A 19,935-nucleotide genomic window follows, 5' to 3' on the forward strand; every position below is an offset into this window, starting at 1 on the left:
TAATTAGTTGCGCGTGACAAAACATTTTTTTGTGGCGTCCATGCCAACAAACAAAACCATCATGATGAAAACAATTATCCAAAGATAGCGAGCGTACACAAACTTGAACTGAAGACTGTTTGCCCGTTCTAGGTTAGTTTTTAAGGTCAAAGGACCCGAGATATTTTTGGGGGGAAAAGTTCCTCACATTTATTTAAAAGCACGAGCAAGAGAATTATCAGTATACCGCTTCGTTTACAAATGAACTCATGTCCGATGACCTGACAACATGAGCACAATAGTTTTCTTTGTGCAAGTTGTTATCGGCCAGTGAGTTAAATCTGTCGAATTTTTTTTACATATGGAGCGCAATGGCCTGTTTGATCGGCTACCCGAGCTCATTTTGCCGCTCCTTAGAATCGCCCGCCCTTATCACGCGCAAAGAAAAGATTGAACTCGTAAAACAGAAAAGAACAAAGAAAACATTCAATGACTTTCATTGCTTCATTGCGCTACAATCTTCCGACTCTCAAAATAAACGAATCATTCTTGATTCTTAGTTTATCGAAAATGTTTTTGCTACACAATAAATGTTATTGACCAAGCCTGTTCGGTCGAATTGCTGGATATTAGCCTCTATCTTTATTGCGTTTTTATGGGCCTCGACAGTGACTCGTCGTGGTCCATTTAAAAACGCGAAGACATGACTCGGCCATCTTGACCTCAAGATTGGTCAGTGACGCATGTCTATTTTTGCACTGTGAACGCAACAAACAAGTCAAACTCCTGGGCTTAGTCCGTAGTCCCTATATTTCGAGTACATCACTTTAACAGCTCTCCGCGGCGTGCTAACATCATTCTTTTCTTTTTCAATGATTTTTTTTTACTAGCGCCACGGAGTTCGCAGAAAACATATGGGAGGGACTGCTCGTAGTCTAAATCCGAATTATGATAATCACAAATCTTCCGCGGACAAGGGACGTGTTAGAGTAGTCTATTCAGTCACTGATACCAATCATGATGAAATGAGAACATTCATCTAAAAAGGAAATTATTTTCACGACCCAAGTCAAGTGGTTTGATTTACATAAGTTTTGCTTCACTAAACTCACGCCACCCTCGAAACTAATCACATGCAGAATCTTAGCCAATCATTACTCGAATCAGCCAAGGTTTAGAATTTTCTTTCTAAACAATTTACCACCCAGATAAAATGTCCACCCCTAAGTAGCTCACAAATCAGCGATAGCATGCATAAAGAATCCATTGTCTTTTTGACAGTTAACAGTTTCGAAAAGCCAATCAAATGGAAGTTTCTCATTGGTTTAGTGCACTACAATCTTCCAGCTCTCGAAATAAACGAATCATTCTTGATTCTTATTTTGCCATATAATAAATCTGTTTTTGACGAAGCCTGTTTGGTTCAATTGCTGGATATTAGCCTCTATCTTTTTTGCGTTTTTATGGGCCTCGACGGTGACTCGTCTCAACACTCAAGGTCCGCAGTTAAAATAATTGAGAAGAATTTGATACCTGTCTATAACATCAAGAAATGGTTAGATATTCTAGTCTTCTCGGATAGGGACGAATAAATAGAGGTCCCGTCTCCTTCAGGGTTGGGGTAAGAGACGTTAATTTCCCACGCACGAGATTACTGTGTGATGGATGTCCTCCTCTGGGGTGGAATGGGTGGGAAGGTGAGATTGAAATGGACTGAATCGAATAATGCATCCACCATTTGTCTCGGTTCATTAAAACGCAAAAAAAAAAATAATAAAATAACTCGGCCAATATCCTGCCATCTTGACCTCACGCTTGGCCGTTGACGTAGATGTATTTTTGCAATGTGACTCCAACAAAGAAGTCAAACTCTTAGGCTCAGTCTGTAGTCCCTACATTTCGAGCACATCACTCCAAAATCTCCCCAAGGCGTGCCAACATAATTTTTTGTTTTCAATTACTTTATTTTTCACTCGCGCCACGGACTTCGCCGACAAAATATGAGAGAGACTGCACGTAGTTCAAATTCATAGGCGTAAAAACAACGGGAATTATGATAATCACAAATCCTGAGCCGACAAAGGACATGCTGGAGTAGTTCTATTCAGTCAGTGATACCTACCATGGTAAGATGAGGACATTGATCAAAACAAGGAATTGTTTTCACGACGGAGTCAAGTGGTTTGATTGGCATGAGTTTTGCTTCACAAAGCCCCTTTAGATTAGCTAAAAAAAACTCACGCCGCCCTCGAAACTAATCAGATGCGAAATTTTAACCAATCGTTACTTGAATTAGCCGCCCAGATAACTGTCTTCACCTTAGTAGCTCACAAATCAGCAAGAGAGTCCATTGTCTTTTTGACAGTTAAAAGTTTCCGAAAAGCCAATCAAATGAAAGTTCCAGCATTCGGTGATAAATATACCAAGGTCGTAATACCCGTTTATGTAAGCTATTCAGCTCTCCAACGACATTGAAGAGAACGAGAATACCAACACTTTCAATGGAAAAGGTCTTGGAATTGTTAGCGCCAAAGACTTTCGGAAAACTCCAATATGTGGCAGTGTTTTTTTGGATACTTATCGGTGGAATTTTCCTCGTTGTCTTCCGCGACATGGAAAACAAAGAGTCCAAGTTAGATATATACTGTGGCAAGAGTGAAAACATCGAACTCGTGCAGAAAAGATGTTTCGACAAATACGAGAAGGAACACAACAAATTTGGTTTTCCTATCTATGGTTTTGTTGTGATTAACTTCGTCGTTATTGTACTCGTTTGTGCTGGTTACTCCCAAATAGTGAGACAAACAGTCGATCAACTGTCTCGGCGACGCATCCCTGACGATGATCTTGAGAGACAGCCGCTAAACCAAGAAGTCGCATCATCAACTGGATACAAGATATCCTCTGCTTACTGCGGTCAACTATTCATAAGGTTTTTGTTAGGACTTCTTTTTATCATTTTTCAAACTCAGTTACTCTATCCTTTAAAATTTTCCTCCAATTTTAACTGTTATTTAACCGACGGAACCAACCAGCCGAGAAATTCATCTGACACCGCCCGAAACTCTACTTTACACGAATGTCACAATCAACGAGCGGCCAAGAAAAGCTTCTGGATGGACGCTGTCATTGCGGTGAATGGAATTTTTGTCGCTGTTATTCTTATTGAAACCGTCTACATTTTGTCCCGGGTATGGCGAGATAGGAGTTTCATGGAAGACTCGAAGTTTCTAAAAACCTATCTAAATTCCTCCCAAACAAAATCTCACAAAAAATTCATCAAACGCATGAAGGAAACAATTACTGAAAAGACCCAAGAACTTTTAGAACTCCAGTCACCTTTTTTAGGTGATCCAGGGGATAAAACCGCAATTAAACATTTAACGCTGGATCAGATTTACACAAACCTTGTGTTGATTCAGGACAGAGATGAGTATAACTTTGCTGAAAACCGAGAGGAGCAACTAAAAGTTTATCCGAAGTCGCGCAAGGAAACTTCACACCCAAAAAGCCTGGAAGACCTTCTTAATGAAGAAAATAAGAAAGTTTTGATCGTTGGTCGACCCGGAATCGGTAAGACATTCTATTGTACCAAACTTCTCAGGGACTGGGCATCTGGTGATAAAATCCATTTTGATGCTGCTTTCTTCGTCAAATTCAGACGATTCAATTCGGCCGGCGACCTTAGCCTCAGGGAACTTCTAGTTGGGTCCGAGTACTTTCCTACGCGTCACCTGGATGAAGAGGTCTGTAATCACCTAGTAGAGAACCCTAAAGGAGTTCTCATAATTTTCGACGGATTTGATGAATTGAAACATGACGAAAACATGGAGTCCACTTGTCCCAGAGGCATACACGGCTTTCAAAAATGGCGGTACAGTACGCTTGTTCGCTGGAGGACTGGAGACGAGAAACATGGAAGTGAGGCATCAAAGGCCAAACAACAGCGTTCTCTTCAGCGTGGCTGTAATTATTTCTGTTTTTTGTGTCTTTTTATCTTCTTTCCATCGTGAAAATACTGAGAAATGACATCTAATATCAGCTTAAGCGAAGATGACATTCCTGGTGCCTCCCTAAAAGGTCGAAATGCTTCAGAATTAAAAAACGATGAACTAAAATTTTGGTTGAAATGTAGAGGAGACTCTGGGAAAGGACTTAAAACAAAAGCAGAACTTGTGAAAAGGTAAGATACACGAAGAGGTCGATCAGTGAACTAGTATGCCTGCCTCCTGAAAATCAAGTTCTAGCTTCACTCTTCAATGTAGTTGATGTAAGTTCAATCAAAACAGTTCAATATTTTTTACAGAGTCGAAGAATTCATCAAGAATGGTAAAGACAAACAAATCGTGGATCCCGATCCAAATCAACTGTACACGCGAAGAAAACTTTCTTTGACCAAGTCTACTTCTAGTAATTGTTCCAACGAGCCTCGAGTACGATCGGTAAAATATCCTGAAGAAAACTGGGGTACTTCTCTAGAGAAAATGCCACTGTTTACAAAGGCTGAAATGGACGAGCACATTGTAAATTCTGGTAAAAAAATCGCGAACAAAGAGAGCACAAGCGTTCCAACCAACTTGAGGAAAGTAGAGACTTTTCTTCAAGATGAGTATCTTCACGAAATTATAACAACAAGTGATCAACGAGGGTTCTATTTTAAAGCCAAATGCTCTCACAGTTTTAAAAAGAGTGATGCCCCTCATGACCTTAAGCTTGCAATATGCACTATATCTGGTAAAGTGTTGCATGCATTTTGTAGTTGTGTCGCTGGCACCGTTGGATATTGCAATCACATCTTAGCTTTAATGCTAAAACTTAGCAAGTGTACTTTGTATGACTGTAAGTCGACGAAGGATCTTTGTAAAGATAAAGATGAGACTGAAGGTCTAGCTTGTACTTCAGAATTACAAAAATGGCACAGAAAGGGAGGAGGCTCTAACATTTCACCACAGCCCATCTCCAGTGTGATAGTAAATAAAACTAAATGCGAAACTAGTTCTACTAGAACTTCTAAAGATGGAGGAGTGAAGTCACTTCTTTATGAAGCAAGGATAAGTGCAGTATGTCATGAAGAAAAAATTGAACAATTCAAGCAAGATTTGAGTAAAATTTATGCAAACATGGGACTATCTCAAATGGCATCAGATACTAGACAACACAACATGGTGGACACCAAATTTGGTAAATGCCCAATAGGTTCCTTTGGATCCTATCAGCTTTTATTTACTGAATCTAATTTTACAGCCAAAGCTGACTTGAGTTCAGTGCCACGTAGGATTGAAGCACTCAATTGTGAACAATTTCCAAGGTTTCCCCACATTGAAGAGGAACATATGAATATTCCAGATACACTTTCCACTGAAGAACAACAATTTATCACATCTCTTACAAAGGATGAAAATGAAATCAATGACATTGAAGTTAACACCAGGGCCCAGGCTGATTGTGAGGAATGGAACAAACAGCGATGTCATCGTTTTACTGCATCTAAATTTCATCTGATCAGCCACAGAAAAAGAAACCATAATACATTGGCAGAAACATTGATACATCCAAAGAAGTTTTCCAACAGAGCTGTAGAGCATGGAAGAAATTTTGAGCCGGTCGCATTAATGGAGTATCAAAAATACATGAAAAATGCTAGAACCCCAGTTAAAGTTTTTCCCTCTGGATTTGTAATTTCGAAATCTCACCCTATTCTTGGTGCCAGTTCTGATGCAAAAGTTATTGATCCTGGCTGTTTAGAAACTTTTGGTCTAGCTGAAGTGAAATGCCCTTATAAGGTAGCCAATGTAGCTCCAATTGATGCTTGCTCTGATCCAAAGTTTTGTATGGAAAAAACAGGCACAGTTACCTGCCAACTAAAGAAAAATCATGAATACTATGCACAAGTACAAGGGCAGATGGGTGTTACAGTCTGTAGATGGTGTGATTTTATACTCTACACAAGAAAAGGCATATATATACAAAGAGTGGCTTTTGATGCAGATTTTTGGAACAAATTAAGACAGGAACTCACATCATATTATTTTAACAACTTTATTAAGTATGCTATTGAAGAAGCATCTACAAACAACAACAGTGAAGTAAATGAAAATACTTCTAATGAGTGAGTAGTTTTAACATTAACCAGCAACTTGTGACTTAAATCTCTTTACACTGAGTTGTATATAACTAGGTTATAACTATATGGTTACATAATAGCAGAAATATTGTACCATATAGTGATTTAAATGAATTAAATTTGAAACAAATGGTTGCAGTTATTTATAATAAATATTTTATTATCATTATTAAATTTGTAAATTGTAACAATGTTTAAAATAATTTTGTTATATTAGAAACTGTAATTATTCCTTTTAAAATGTAATTTTAAGGTGCTTCAATGATTTATTTTGTTAAACTGAAATGATGTTGGGTTGTATATTGCACAGAAATGCACAAACAGCCCACATTTGATTTGCCAGGCCAATCTGGTGAAGAGGGACAACACCATCCCATATGTGAAAGTTCTTAATCTTGTTAATTGCCCGCTCAACGTGGATGCGAAGACTGGCAATTTCTTGTGTTGCCACAACATCTTCTGCAGCCATCTGGTCTGAACCACCAAGAAATGGAGGCAGTTTCACATGCACACCTTGAGGTAACATTAGGTCATCAATGGTAAATCCTTTATCGGCCATAACAAGATCTTTGTCATCAAATGGCAAGTCCAGAAAGCCACTGTGAACAACAATTTCTCTGTCAGATATTGAGCCAGTGTAAAGCTCACTCACAAAAATCATTGCACCGCCTGGTGAGATGCCAATTAAACCTTTCAGTGTTGTGTGATTTTTGTAATTGCTAAATAGTTCCCCATTAAGCAGTAAACTGCTTGGCATTTGGCATCGTACCTCAGTGCAGTCAATAATAACCCTTGTTGCTGAGTATTTTGCTTTAAAAGCTTCTGGCATGGTGTTGTCAATTACTGTTCTTGAGGGCCATATATTAATCTGAGCAAATTTAAGGTACATGAAATTGACCCAGGATATAACAACTCGGCTTACTGTTGATAATGAAATATGGAACAGATTACTCAGGTGCTCTTCAGCAAAGCCTTGTCTTAGACGACACATCACTAAGAAAAACTCATCAATTGCCTTAAGAGCTCTTGGTCGTCCTTTTTCTGATTTACTGTAGTGTTCGTTGTCGTAAATATCAAGTAAAGGTTCCTTGGTATTTAAAGATGTCCAGTACCTAATGTTTTGACCATATTCGCCAGGATCAAGGAAGTCAAATACTGTTTTAAACACCTCAAAGTCAGGAAATCCGGTGTAAAAGCTGATCGACGATGAGTTGGAACGAAATCTATCAACATTGAATAGTTTAGCTTTCAGTGCATCAGTCTGTTTCATAAGTTTATCAATCTCGGCTTTCAAACCAGCAATCTCTTTTTCCATTATTCCAATTAAATCGTTATGTTCTGTTTGAGATTCTTTGTCTTCGAATACTTTGTCTTCAGTCTGAGTTGTATTTTCAATGACCGAACTCTCGTCTGTTTGAGTTGATATTTCTTGGTATGGTGGCTGTTCAATCGATTCCAAATTATCTTCATTCTCGCTAACAGCCTCTGAGATATCGTCAAAACCTGTTGCTACTAAATGTCTGAATGGCGGGGGCTTTCGTTTACGAGGAGACGTGCGCCACGAAAATACTGAAGGAACGACTCCAGGTTTGAGATTTATCTTACTTCCACCTAGCGATCTCTGAAAGTCCTCCGTTTTAAAATGCCTCGAGCATACCTTAGTGGATTTACTTATCTGAAAGTTTTTCCCTTCATCTCTCCTGATTGCATGACTCCACTGTTTTCGTAGAGATTTATCAGTAGGGAAAATAAAATAAGAAATTTTTTTACCCTCTTCAAGATAGCCTTTCTTGGTGCAGCCGGGAACACAGCAGTGCGTAGGCATTGTTTCGACGAAAAAATTTGCCCTGAAATAATCACCATTTCCCAATCAATCGAAATCTTGAGTTGTTCACATTGTGATTCAGTTTTTCAGCGTGGATTTTTTAAAATTCGAAGCGTTATGAAGGATGTACTAATAAAACTTCCAAACTTTGACAAGTTGATCGCGCTACACGTGAAAGATATTTGTTTTGATCAGGCCTTTGATGCCTCGTTTCGATGCACTCGTTACCAGTTTTCCAACTCCGGTCGCACTGTGCCGCCATTTTTGAAAGCCGTGTATTGACGAGAAAAAGCCGCTAAAATTCCTTTATGAGGGGCTTGTGAAGGGAGAACTTCTTAAAGATGTTTCAGTGTTAACCACTACGAGACCTACGGCTCTGTCGAGCATCATACACCTCCAAAGGAAATTTGACCAAATATTCGAAGTGTTGGGGTTCTCATCGGAACAAATTGAAGAATATGTCTACAAATTTGCCGGAGATGAGAAACAAACTGGCGAAACACTATGGCGACACATTAGCAGCAACATCAATTTGCTTTCGCTCTGTTATGTCCCGGTAAACAGCTTCATCATGTGTTCAAGTCTGTCAGAAATATTGCGATTCAACAGTTCCTCTGCTGTTACTCTCCCTTCCAAATTAACAACCATTTACAAGTTTGCAGTGAAAGTGTTTTACTATAAACACACGAACGAATTCCGCGATAAGCATTTGACTCGCGAAGACTTTGAATCAGATGATTTGCCCGATGAAGTGCTGGAGAAATTCGAGAAACTAGGAAAAGTGGCGTTTGACGGAATTAAAGAGGGAAAGCTAATCCTTGAAGGAAACGAAGTAGGCGGAATTGAAGACAGTGCTTTATTCCACCGCTTACCCGACTGTCAAACTAGCGAGTTTAAACACGAAAAACAATTCTGTTTCATTCATCTGACGATGCAAGAGTTTTTCGCAGCGTGGCACTTAATAAACAAGATGAATGAAACGGAATTGAGGAACTTTGTTTCCGAAAACATCAAGGACGGGAAATGGCAATTGGTGTTGCAGTTCCTAGCAGGACTAATGAACGATAAAAAAGACCTACCTAGTGAGATTTTCACTGACCTTCTTCCCGTGAAAACTAAAGAGACAAAAAGCGAATACTACAACGAAGGGTGGGCAGAGAATGAAGAGAAAACGAAAGTGACCTCCTGGCCGACTGATGACGAACGAGAATTAGCAGTGACACTGTTAAAATGTATAAACGAAACAAGTAAAATGACCGCAGTAGTGCAGACGAAACTACAACAAAATAACTTTAATTATGTAGATTTTGATGATTGTCACCTCACAGCAGTTGATTGTTCTTCGTTAGTAAACGTAATGGAGAATGTGCGAGGAATTTCACATTTAGATTTGAGTCGCAACAACACGGGGCCTTTAGCAGGTTTAGAGATTTGTAAATTGTTAAAATGTAGTAATTCTCAACTGAGCTGGTTAAGCCTCACAGGAAATCAATTGAAAGATGAAGGAGCAAAGTATTTAGCTGACGCCATCACAAGCAACAACTGTCAGCTACGCGAGTTAAACCTCAGATACAATAACATCACAGACACAGGAGCACAGCACTTGGCTGACGCCATTACAAACAGCAACTGTCAGCTACACACGTTAGACCTCTCATTCAATAACATCACAGACACAGGAGCACAGCACTTGGCTAAAGCCATTACAAACAACAACTGTCAGCTACACACGTTAGACCTCACAGACAATAACATCACAGACACAGGAGCACAGCACTTGGCTGACGCCATTACTAGCAACAACTGTCAGCTACGCTCGTTAGACCTCTACAACAATAACATCACAGCCACAGGAGCACAGCACTTGGCTGACGCCATTACTAGCAACAACTGTCAGCTACGCTCGTTAGACCTCTCACACAATAACATCACAGCCACAGGAGCACAGCACTTGGCTTACGCCATTACAAACAACAACTGTCAGCTACGCTTGTTAAACCTCACAGGCAATAACATCACAGACACAGGAGTACAGCACTTGGCTAAAGCCATTACAAACAACAACTGTCAGCTACACACGTTAAACCTCGCACGCAATAACATCACAGACACAGGAGTACAGCACTTGGCTAAAGCCATTACAAACAACAACTGTCAGCTACACACGTTAAACCTCGCATACAGTAACATGACAGACACAGGAGCACAGCACTTGGCTGACGCCATTACAAACAGCAACTGTCAGCTACACACGTTAATCCTCCCAGGCAATGATAACATCACAGCAGCAGGTAAAAAACATGCATTAAATTTAGTGAGCAATAGTCAGTCTAAATGTAAGCTAAAATACTAATCTTCAGCAATTCCAATTGTAAACTGTAAAAAAATTATCTCAGCCACTTACTATTCAAATAACCGTGAGGTAACCAGCTCAGTGACAAATTACAGCTCAACAACTCAAAACAAAAATGAAAGCAAACTTCGCAAATTGTAAAGTGCTGACAGCAGCGAAATTATTTGAACCGGATCGAAATGAAGAAAAATGAACCAATGAACATGTTCCTTGAAAGCAAAGGATGTCAATCTTTCTTTCTTTTATAAATGAACCAATAACATTGAAGTAAAAACACAAAGCTTACTGCAGAGAGAACAGACAAACCTCGGACCTCTCAGGAAACTTGGTTATTTGATGATTGGTTAGTTTCGATCCTAATCCACTTCATGCTCGTGTATGTTTTGAACGCCTTTTTTTTACAAGGAATAGTTTTGCTGTTTAAACTTTTGAAGTTCTTTTAGAGATTTTAAGCGGATCAGATGAGTAAATAACAGTACAGATTACATGGTAGGATACCTAGATTTTCTTTCTATTGCTATTTTTTTTTTTCGATTGAAGCGAACCGGTTCAATTAGTTTCACTCGTTTGGCAAAAGTAGGAGAAAAAAATCAAATTGTGAATCAAAGTGTCCTCCCTTAAGCTTTAAAGACAACAGGCTTTTTTTGGAGGTTAGTGGTGTAAGATTGATATAACTTTAATTGAAACAACTTTTTAGAGGTTTCTACTTTTGTTGTAAATATTAATGTCATTTTTGTACACATTTATGGCGTGTTACTTGTCTGATATAATGAAATGACGATCAGTTTTACTGCAAAATCAGAAGATGAAGAGTCAGACTTCATTAGGGCTTAATTTTAAGCTACCACTACTTGTAAATAGCACCAGACCATTGTAGAATAAATATTGTAAACCAATTTAAACTTTGTTGTCACATATTTAGCCCCAATGTTTAGACAACCTGGAAGCTATGGGAGATGGGCATGGCCTTTTCAAAAACAGTTAAAATTTACGAAGCCCCCCTCAAGAAACCGTTATTCTATCGTCCCTGGAGTAGGTTTCTGGCCAGTCAAGGAAACTTATCTATTTTTTAAAGCAAGGTTTACGAGACCAATGGAGCTTGGCACATAGATTAAATAACTGAAAGGAAATCAGAGAAAAGAGATGAGTCCCCTTGACAGAAAAAAGTGGAGGCAGGGAGGCCTCACAAAGATTTCCACTTGTTGCAGCTTTGGAAAAACATAATCCTTGAGACTTCTTTCCATTTTTTTCAACACCTCTATTGCCAGTTTCCATAATTTTTGCAGGACTTTGAAATTTCAATGTAACTTTCCAAACTTTTAAAAGAATACTAAACTCTATACAATTTGACTGGAAAAGCAAGTGATTAAAGTTTCTGTGTTCAAACACCTTTATTCTAATAATCTTTCAATCTGATCCAAAGGTATTTTAGAGGGTAGAACCAGTTGTGTTCTTTGAAACTGGATATCATACTTTGATTTTCTCCTTTTGCTCCAACAAGTGATCAATTAGTAATTTCTCCTTGCTATACATTATTCTGAAAATCAGAAAGGTGAAATAAAATGAAGTAGATTAGCTGTGGTTCATTTGTTTTCAACTAATTTTTAGGGGCTTCCTGTTCAAGAAAAGCATCATCGTGTAAGTCAGTATACAAAAAGCGAAACACTTGAAATCCATTGTCAACGAAAAAAGGCCAAAATGAACCTAAAAGCTGTGGTAAGGTTAGAGTGGTTAAATCTATACTGGATTTCACTAATGAGTAAATTTTGACTACATTTCAGTATAATACCTTCCTGTATGGTTTTCACTCTTCTAGGACTGCTTTATATGTTTATTGGCCAAAAAAGGATAAAATGCAAACTCTATTCATCCATTTACAGCTGTAGATATCTTTTTACAAAACAGTCAACATGTTTAAAGGCAGAATTTTCAAAGAGAAGAGGCATGGAGATTTTTTTAATTTGTTTTTTGAGCACCAATAAGACGTTTCTTCAGAACACATTGCTTATATTTTAATGGCTATCAATGCATCCATAGGTGTAAAAATGAAATAAATAAGTTACAAGCCATCGTACTTTTATTTGTGTTAAGAGGTATATATGAAGATATTTCTTTCCCAATCTCTTTCACAAGAATGCCTGCATCTTCTAATTACTACATATATGACAAGAATTCTCTATTTACCTCATTAAAACTTCATTTACCAGAATATTGATTTTCTTAATCATCTACATTATCAACCATTAAAAAAGATATTTTGTTCCTTGAATCTGATATTTTCTAAAAAACCCTGAGTGTTGCAAACCAGTTTTTTTTTAACAATACTGTGGGATCATCCAAAGAAAAAATAAGTTCTCTTTATTTTCATAAAGATTTCCATTAAATGCTATGGTTGTAAGTATCCAAAATATTTTCAATCAAATAGAAACAATTTTCTTGGGGGGAAACAAGCAGGATGTTAACACAGGAAGTAAGCAGTTTCTTGGTTGATTTTCTTCTTAGCTGCAAGCTCATGGATTTTTAATCAAATCTGTTTTTTGACTAAGACTGATCATTTGTCAAAAGTAGTCCACTCATAAAAAGAGAAACCTTTATCCTGAGTAGGTCTAATACCATGCATTGGGTGGCAACAGTAAGGTATCCAGCCATCACCATCTGGTGTAGACCACTCTGTATTAACCTTGAAACCCTAAAGGTGAGCACGCTCAATCATTCATTAAAATCATCAGAATGGAGGAAATGACTGCCAACCTGGGAAACTTTGATGTCAAAATAAGTTCTCAGTGTCATTCTCAAGGAAATGTATAGAAAAGAGAATGGAAAATATGGCCATCAATGATATGCTGCAAAGGGTTAACTCTTCTCTGAATGTACATGAACATCTGTTATTCTATCAATAGACTCAAGCTGTTGTGAGATGAACTTCAGTGTATCCACTCCAGTAAGCAGTTGCCTAAAAGCAAACAAATGAGCAGTCATAAATGACTCACTGAAATTTATATTACACACTGCTCTGCAGTACAAGTGTGGAAAGATAGACTGTTCTTTCTCTGAACAGAAATGGTAGCAACGTATGTATGGTTTTAAATAAGCTAACAGAGTTCAATATTGCCATTGTTTTGACCATACATGTAAAGCAACAATTTGGTAAAATTCCATGTCAGTATGAGTTTTTAAACAACAATAATCCCTCTTTAAACATGGGGACATCTTTACTATTTAAAATGTAATGCTTGATCAATACAGAATGTTTAAATCAAAGTATTTTACTCCTGCAACCAACATTACAAAAGCTGAATACAAGTAGATGAATAAAAATAGACATCATTTGATATAGAAAATGATGATCAAAGACTCACAAATATAATTAATTGATACTGATAAAGTTGCAGTGGAATAAATTGATGACAATAGGATTCATTACCAAGACCTGTTCAAAAACAAAGGGCCCTGATATATAGATTGAAAACAAGTTATATTAATTTTTGTAACAATTAAACAAGCTTGATTATACAAAAATAAGTACACACCTTACTGCTTGTTCAGCATTTTTTGCTGCTATGTTCATTTGATCAGCAGCAGCTTTTGATTTATCTTTGACAGCTGTCATTGTATAATGATTGGCATCTAACAGCTGGTTATATGTTGCTATGGGAACAGATTCTGTCTGACAAAGGATTGCAGAAAAATGATTGTGAACCATATGTAAAGGTAAATCAAACATAGTCAAACCCATACAGATTTTGCTTCATATCTGACTGCTAACCATGCAGACATTGGCTCTTTTTAAGTGCATCCTTACATTTTATAATTTTATATTCAAAGTGACATACAGTTTTGGGTAATTACCATGGATATTGGCTAACAGAACATTGTAAATGTTAGAAATGACAAAGAAAAGTTTTCAAGATTCCAAATCTATAATTGAGAACAATTATTTCTTAATTTTAAGCACAGTTTGGAATAACCAAGCACAAGCGAGTGTTTCAATGAGCAAAAAAAATTTCATGAGCCCATGCAAAAGACATGTGTAATCTGCAGTCTTTGAAAAAAAAAAATACTAGATAAGTGCTCCCATGTGATAATTTAGTTTTTAAACTGCATTTCCTCAAATAAGTGCTCAGCATTTATTTAAAATTTTGGCAAGAAGGTGATACACATATTAGAGGAAGGTGCTTAATTGAAAGGGGAGCTTATTATTCTCCTGTACTGATTCAGCTGTAGTTGAAGCTTAAATGGCTAGAAATAAATGGCAATAGAAACAGCTTTTCCTTGCATTCCTAAAAAAGTGAAAAGAGGAGGAGCGGGCTTATTTTAGGGGGGGGGTCCTTGATTGAAATTATGGTGTAAGGGGTGGGTATTTATTCAGAGGAGGCAGCTTATTAGTGCATGGGCACTCATTCAAGGAAATGCCGAATGAAAAAATGCCATGAAAAAATACCATGCAAAAATGTGATAGCTGTTAATAATTATGTATAAACAATGTGAATTGCCAGCAAAAATGCTTCACTAAGAACCTTGGAAATATCATTGTGTCTTTGTTTAAAACAACTTACATAACAATCAAGTTTTTCAAATACCTTGGAAACTGTTTGTTATCTTTTTTGCACAAATTTACCTTTGTCCAGAATGTTATCTGATAGCTGCATTTCATGTATATCACCAGCTAGCAAATAGCAACAAAGTTAAGAATCTTTAGCCATACCTTTAATATATTCACTTCTTCTTTTAATTTTGCAACTGTAGCTTCAGCTCTGAGAGCTCTTTGCTATAATAACAATAAATATCAAGATATAGAGAGTTTTGAACTCAAACAGGTTCATTAGGACTCTCTTGTTTAATATTGTTAAATGATAAATGCGATATTCTGAGTCAAAAGTTAATAGAAACTTTTTTTATGGTGCTTTTTGAATATCTATTGGCAATTGCATTTTTTACATCTTGGGTTGATATAAAGACTTTATCAAACTTTATATAATTATCAATATAACTTTTAGCTATCTTCAGAATAGTAGGTGACAAAGTTAACAGATTTGCATCAAATGCCATGGAAGTCTAGTTGATAAAAGGCTGTAAAAGACTTGTTTCAAATCTGTTACTGCTTTACTAAAATATTCATAGCCTACACTCCTTTCTAAAAACTGTTGATTCTCACACAATCTGAATCACTAAAAGAATGTCAAAGTAATAGCAAACCAGCTGTGAAGCTTGTGAAGGAACAAATCTAGATATTAATAACCAACATTATTACACGACTCAAGCAGTCAGAGGGCCAATAACTAAAATCAACCAATCAAAATGCTCTATTGCTGGTCTAATATTCTCTCAGTATTGGACCGGGAATGGTCCCGAATGACCACACTTGTGTCCCTTTGAACTTCAGTCTTACAATAAATCTCTTATTAACCAAGCTTGCTCGAGACCGTACTGGAAGAATATCGGCCTTCAGTCTTTTTTGTGCGGACCTCGCTGCGCCCGGTCCATACTGTCAAGCCCTCGGGCCGATATTCTCCCAGTACGGCCCTCATGCTTGGTTAATAAGATATATGTATTGTCTGAACTACAAGCTTAAATGCCTCTATTGATAAGTCTCAGTCATGCATTCTTCTCACCGTAGTCAATTCTAAATTTTTCTCCACCATTTGCACCATATTTTCTAAAGCCGCAGTTTCATCTGCCTCTCTTTTCTCAATCTTTGCTAGTTTCTTTTGCAAACTTATGATTCTGGTAGAGATAGGAAACAATACAAATGTGTTATTACAAATTATTATTTATTTTTTGGGCAAGAAACTTTACTATCACAGTGCCTCTTTATATAAATATTTCATAGCTGATTCATATCACCTCCTCTTTTCTTTATCCACACCTTGGTTGGATTCTTGTAACTCTCTTCTTAGTTTTTCATTTTCCTCTTTCAACTGTTGACATAACATGGCAAATTTTAAATCAACAGTTGTATTCTGAAAGTGTTTACTGCCTCCTAAGAGTAATGGCAGAATTCAATAGGTTTATTTCTTAGTAATATCTCTGAACTTTTATTGTAACTTTTTAGTATTATATTTCATTTATTTTCTACTCGATTAATTAGCTATCTAAGCTAGGTGCCTGACAAGCTCCATAAATTTCGAGTATAAATAAATGTACATCTACTACATACAAATTATACAGTTGAAAACAAGCAGAAAAGGGAGTTTTTTGTAGAATACCTAAATTAAATGAATAGTCAAATGGAATAAATGGGAACTTTTGTGGAGGAGTCTTAAATAAGATCATAATTAAGGTTTTAAAAGTCCCAGAGGAAATGTTAATTAAATTTAATGTAACATTATGTGTGGTTAAAACAAGAGTTATTTAAGTCCATACCAAAAGTAAGTATTATTATTGCTATCGTGAAGGATGGGAAACTTTGACCAATAGGTGTTTAATGCTTTCCTAAAGGTATAGTCTCATCTAACCTGATTCATTTCTTCAATGATCTTTTCCTGAGTCTCAGAGCTGTCCAGAGATGCTACAAAGTAGTTGATACTTCCGCTCATTGGTGACTCAAGGCTACCTGTTAACTCACTCTCATCCTCTGTTTCTGAGCCGCTGTCACTTTTGCCTGCAGTTTCTCTGTCCAATTCTTGACTTTTGGTTCCCTATACATTTCAAACACAAAAGACCTCTGAATATTGAAATAGTGTGTTTGTTGTTCTATTTCTAAAAATTATCATCTTAAATTAATTAATTTAAAATAATCACAATTACAATCATTAGAAAAAAGGAACACTTTTTCACGATTAATTTTTTCTTTTAGTAACTAGTGATTGTGCCAAATTTGCAGTTAAAATCCATCTGGGTTTCTTCTAGATGAACTAAAATAAACAGCATCTTAACAACTCTTGCTCTTTGAAACTTCACTCTTTGCATTCTTTGATAGTTTGGTCTCCTTCAGAATTATTTTGTTCTCTACATGTTAAAAGAAATTAGCCATAGGGCTAGTTAATTTGCAATTGTTTCCCTTGATGTGACTCTGAATATTAATTCTTGAATACCACATCAAACTTTAAGAGTTGCTAGAAAACCAATTGGTACAATAAGCAATTTGACAACTAGGTTCAAACATATCGATTTGACAAATAAGGATTTCACAAACTTCAATGTGGAAACAGAAATTTGCGTCAAGTGGAAATATTCAAATCAATGATCTACAACAACAATCAAAAATACATTTCGAACTAAGAATATAACAGAGCCAAACTAGACAAAGATTATAAAATGATCAGTTCCTACACTTTTTGTTCCATTATCCTGATCTGTGTTCACTTCACATACTTCATCATCAATTATCTTGATAAAAACAACAAAAAAATAACATTACAACAATATTTCACAATGTTATGATCTAAAACTTGTCCCAAAAAGAGTTTCCTGTTACTTGTGAAAAGAAGGAAATCAAATATGGGTTTGATTAGCAATTACAACATAAATCATATAAAGCAAGCACTCTAATTGGTCAATACAGTGTCTACTATTTGCCCATGAGTGTACACTGCTGATGTGAGATTTGATTCAAGCAACTGTCACGCTTCTTTTCTAGACAGCAACCTCCCGCATGCATCCGTAACTCAATACTTAGTGCACACTGTGGTGTTTACCATTTATTAACGTGATTAAAGAGCGACCAGAAATACATCAATAAAACAAACTTAGATATAAAACAACAAATGTTTTAAAACACCTTTTGAATAAAAACCTAAGAAATTTTGAGTGACAATCATAAAACACCAGCTTTTATCACAAGTGATAGGATTAGATAAATTGTAGTGACTTTTTAATATGTAAGACCAACTGCTATGATCAGCTATAGGTTGACTGAACATAATTTAATTATTACCTGCAACACACGCTTGTTTCTTGATGCCAGGTCATCTGAAAGGAAATTCTTGAATGAAAAGGGATTGCTTCCTCCTTGGTCATCACCACCATTGCCCTCATCATCGACTGCTAAAAGTGAAAGAGCAGATTTGGCTGACAGCATAAATTATACATGGAGGTGCTGGGGAGTTGTTGTGGGTAGCTTGTTCTTAAAGCAGTATTCCTAGTTTATGCTGTTGCATCATCATGAAGAGTCACAAAAAAACTTAAAATTAATGCATGATTCAGAGCAAAAACCAGAGTAAATCAAAGATGATAGAAGTGGCCATCAAGTACTGGCAGCTTGCAAATAACTTATGGGAAACTTCTCTTGTGGGTCAAAATAACACATCACAGGTACTTGTCGAGAGTCTGTCTGGCTTTTAATAAAACAACTTAGAAAAGTCAAGAGCCCCCTTAAATTTGTAACAAATTTGAGATAACAGGGAAGGGCATGGTGATGGCTTGATACAGGTTAACTGCTTTATACAGCTTCCACAGAAAAGGGGTACTGCAAAAAAATGGTAAAAAAAAAACACTTTATGCCTTAATTGACCACTCAATGAACAAAAAATCACTCAAAATATGACTAGCGTTGGGTAAAGATGCTGTTAGTCATGTCACTTTGGTGGAACAAAAAGAAAATTCTGAGTCTCCATGAGGAATTGACCTCAGATCTGGATTCTGCACTCCACCAATCCAAAGGTCTGCGGTTTAATTTCTCATGGGGACTCAGAATTTTTTCTTTGTCCCAAGCTTGCGACATGACCAACAACACCTTTCCCTATTTCTTAACCATGCTCAAAATCTACCATCTTTCTAGCATTGTTCATAGTTTTATCCAAGTGGTTCTACCTTCGTTACTGTCCAGGAAGACAATAGAAACAGGCCATTGTGACTCAGGAAAGGGTGCCTATGACTTCTTAATGAGTTTACTGTCTAATAGAGGTGAAAATAACAGTGATTTAGGGGTAACGTTTTTAGGACTTTGACAGATGATGGCTTAATGCAAGGTGACTGCTAAATATGGTGCCACTAAATACTGGTTCTGCTGTATTTATTAATACCTAAGAACAGAGGATATCCTACTCTAACAAGCCCTTGTGTTTTTTTTTTTTTTTTGGGATATCCTGCACCCTTATTTAGTCAATCTACGTCGATATGTAACTTTACAACGTTTGTTCCTTATTCCCGGTGAATTTGTAGCCAGTGGACTCAATTTGAGGTCACTGGAGTTGTAATACATTCCAAAACTTGGAATTATACAAAACTATGTTTTTTACATAAAACCAACTGACTGATTATTACTAATGAAAACACTGAACGTACTATTTAGAGCACGCAACCTTTCTCTTTATTTCGACTTAAAGTTGCCACAAATACTGGTGTAGTGTAAATGCTTCAAGTATGACATGTATAAAATTTATTTCAAGGACGAGAGTATTCTAAATTTAAAATGTATAACAATGTTCGGAATCATTTCTTTAGGTATATGCACGCTCACCTTGTCTGCTGACTTCCGGAAAAGGCGGTTCATCTGTGAAGCTTTCCTTCTTTCGTCCACTTACGGGAGAAATTTTCGATTTCTGTTTGTCTTTATTTATCTTAATTGTTGTTGTTTCAGTTTCTTGTTTTGATTTTACAAATTTTTTAAAGGAGAAAGGATTATCCTTGCTCGAACTATCCTTGTCCGCCATCTTTGTACCATTGTTATATTGCTCATGTAATTGTACTGAATCATACTCCGGTAGTTTAAGT

At 36.7% G+C, this 19,935-nt stretch overlaps 3 protein-coding genes across 5 annotated transcripts; 2 read left to right on the plus strand and 1 right to left on the minus strand.

Moving 5' to 3' along the window:
- The first annotated feature begins 1,948 nt into the window (after positions 1-1,948).
- Positions 1,949-11,177, plus strand: LOC148734195 (uncharacterized). Its single transcript, XM_088752209.1, has 3 exons — positions 1,949-3,811; positions 7,205-7,220; positions 8,200-11,177. The coding sequence occupies exons 1-3, from the start codon at positions 2,481-2,483 to the stop codon at positions 10,279-10,281; spliced, it is 3,429 nt and encodes a 1,142-aa protein (XP_088608335.1). The 5' UTR covers positions 1,949-2,480; the 3' UTR covers positions 10,282-11,177.
- Positions 3,897-7,449, plus strand: LOC148734196 (uncharacterized). The gene is made up of 2 exons (XM_088752175.1): positions 3,897-4,162; positions 4,286-7,449. Exons 1-2 carry the CDS (start codon positions 4,005-4,007, stop codon positions 6,090-6,092), a joined length of 1,965 nt encoding a protein of 654 aa, XP_088608301.1. The 5' UTR covers positions 3,897-4,004; the 3' UTR covers positions 6,093-7,449.
- A 1,101-nt stretch (positions 11,178-12,278) lies between the features above and the next one.
- Positions 12,279-19,933, minus strand: LOC148734197 (endosome-associated-trafficking regulator 1-like). 3 transcript variants are annotated; one of them, XM_088752188.1, is made up of 9 exons: positions 19,682-19,933; positions 18,158-18,264; positions 17,554-17,610; positions 16,737-16,919; positions 16,126-16,199; positions 15,894-16,005; positions 14,987-15,049; positions 13,812-13,948; positions 12,279-13,234 (listed from the first exon to the last, which is right to left on the minus strand). In XM_088752188.1, the coding sequence occupies exons 1-9, from the start codon at positions 19,872-19,874 to the stop codon at positions 13,135-13,137; spliced, it is 1,026 nt and encodes a 341-aa protein (XP_088608314.1). In that variant the 5' UTR covers positions 19,875-19,933; the 3' UTR covers positions 12,279-13,134. The 3 variants fall into 3 exon arrangements, with proteins under 3 accessions (XP_088608314.1, XP_088608313.1, XP_088608315.1); XM_088752187.1 differs by having other exon boundaries at positions 18,158-18,267; positions 19,682-19,931; XM_088752189.1 differs by having other exon boundaries at positions 18,158-18,688; positions 19,682-19,821.
- Between the last annotated feature and the right edge of the window lie 2 nt (positions 19,934-19,935).

The sequence above is a fragment of the Stylophora pistillata genome, chromosome 3 (assembly GCF_964205215.1).
Source record: "Stylophora pistillata chromosome 3, jaStyPist1.2, whole genome shotgun sequence".
Lineage (NCBI taxonomy): Eukaryota > Metazoa > Cnidaria > Anthozoa > Scleractinia > Pocilloporidae > Stylophora > Stylophora pistillata.

Coding starts and splice junctions, on each gene's coding strand:
- LOC148734195 (XM_088752209.1), top strand. CDS start 2,481: ATGGAAAAGGTCTTGGAATTGTTAGCGCCAAAGACTTTCGGAAAACTC.
- LOC148734196 (XM_088752175.1), top strand. CDS start 4,005: ATGACATCTAATATCAGCTTAAGCGAAGATGACATTCCTGGTGCCTCC. Junction 4,163..4,285: donor AAAGCAGAACTTGTGAAAAG/GTAAGATACACG, acceptor TATTTTTTACAG/AGTCGAAGAATTCATCAAGA.
- LOC148734197 (XM_088752187.1), bottom strand. CDS start 19,874: ATGGCGGACAAGGATAGTTCGAGCAAGGATAATCCTTTCTCCTTTAAA. Junction 17,611..18,157: donor GAAACAAGCGTGTGTTGCAG/GTAATAATTAAA, acceptor GTTTTTATCAAG/ATAATTGATGATGAAGTATG. Junction 15,050..15,893: donor AAAATTTAGAATTGACTACG/GTGAGAAGAATG, acceptor TTGTTATTATAG/CAAAGAGCTCTCAGAGCTGA.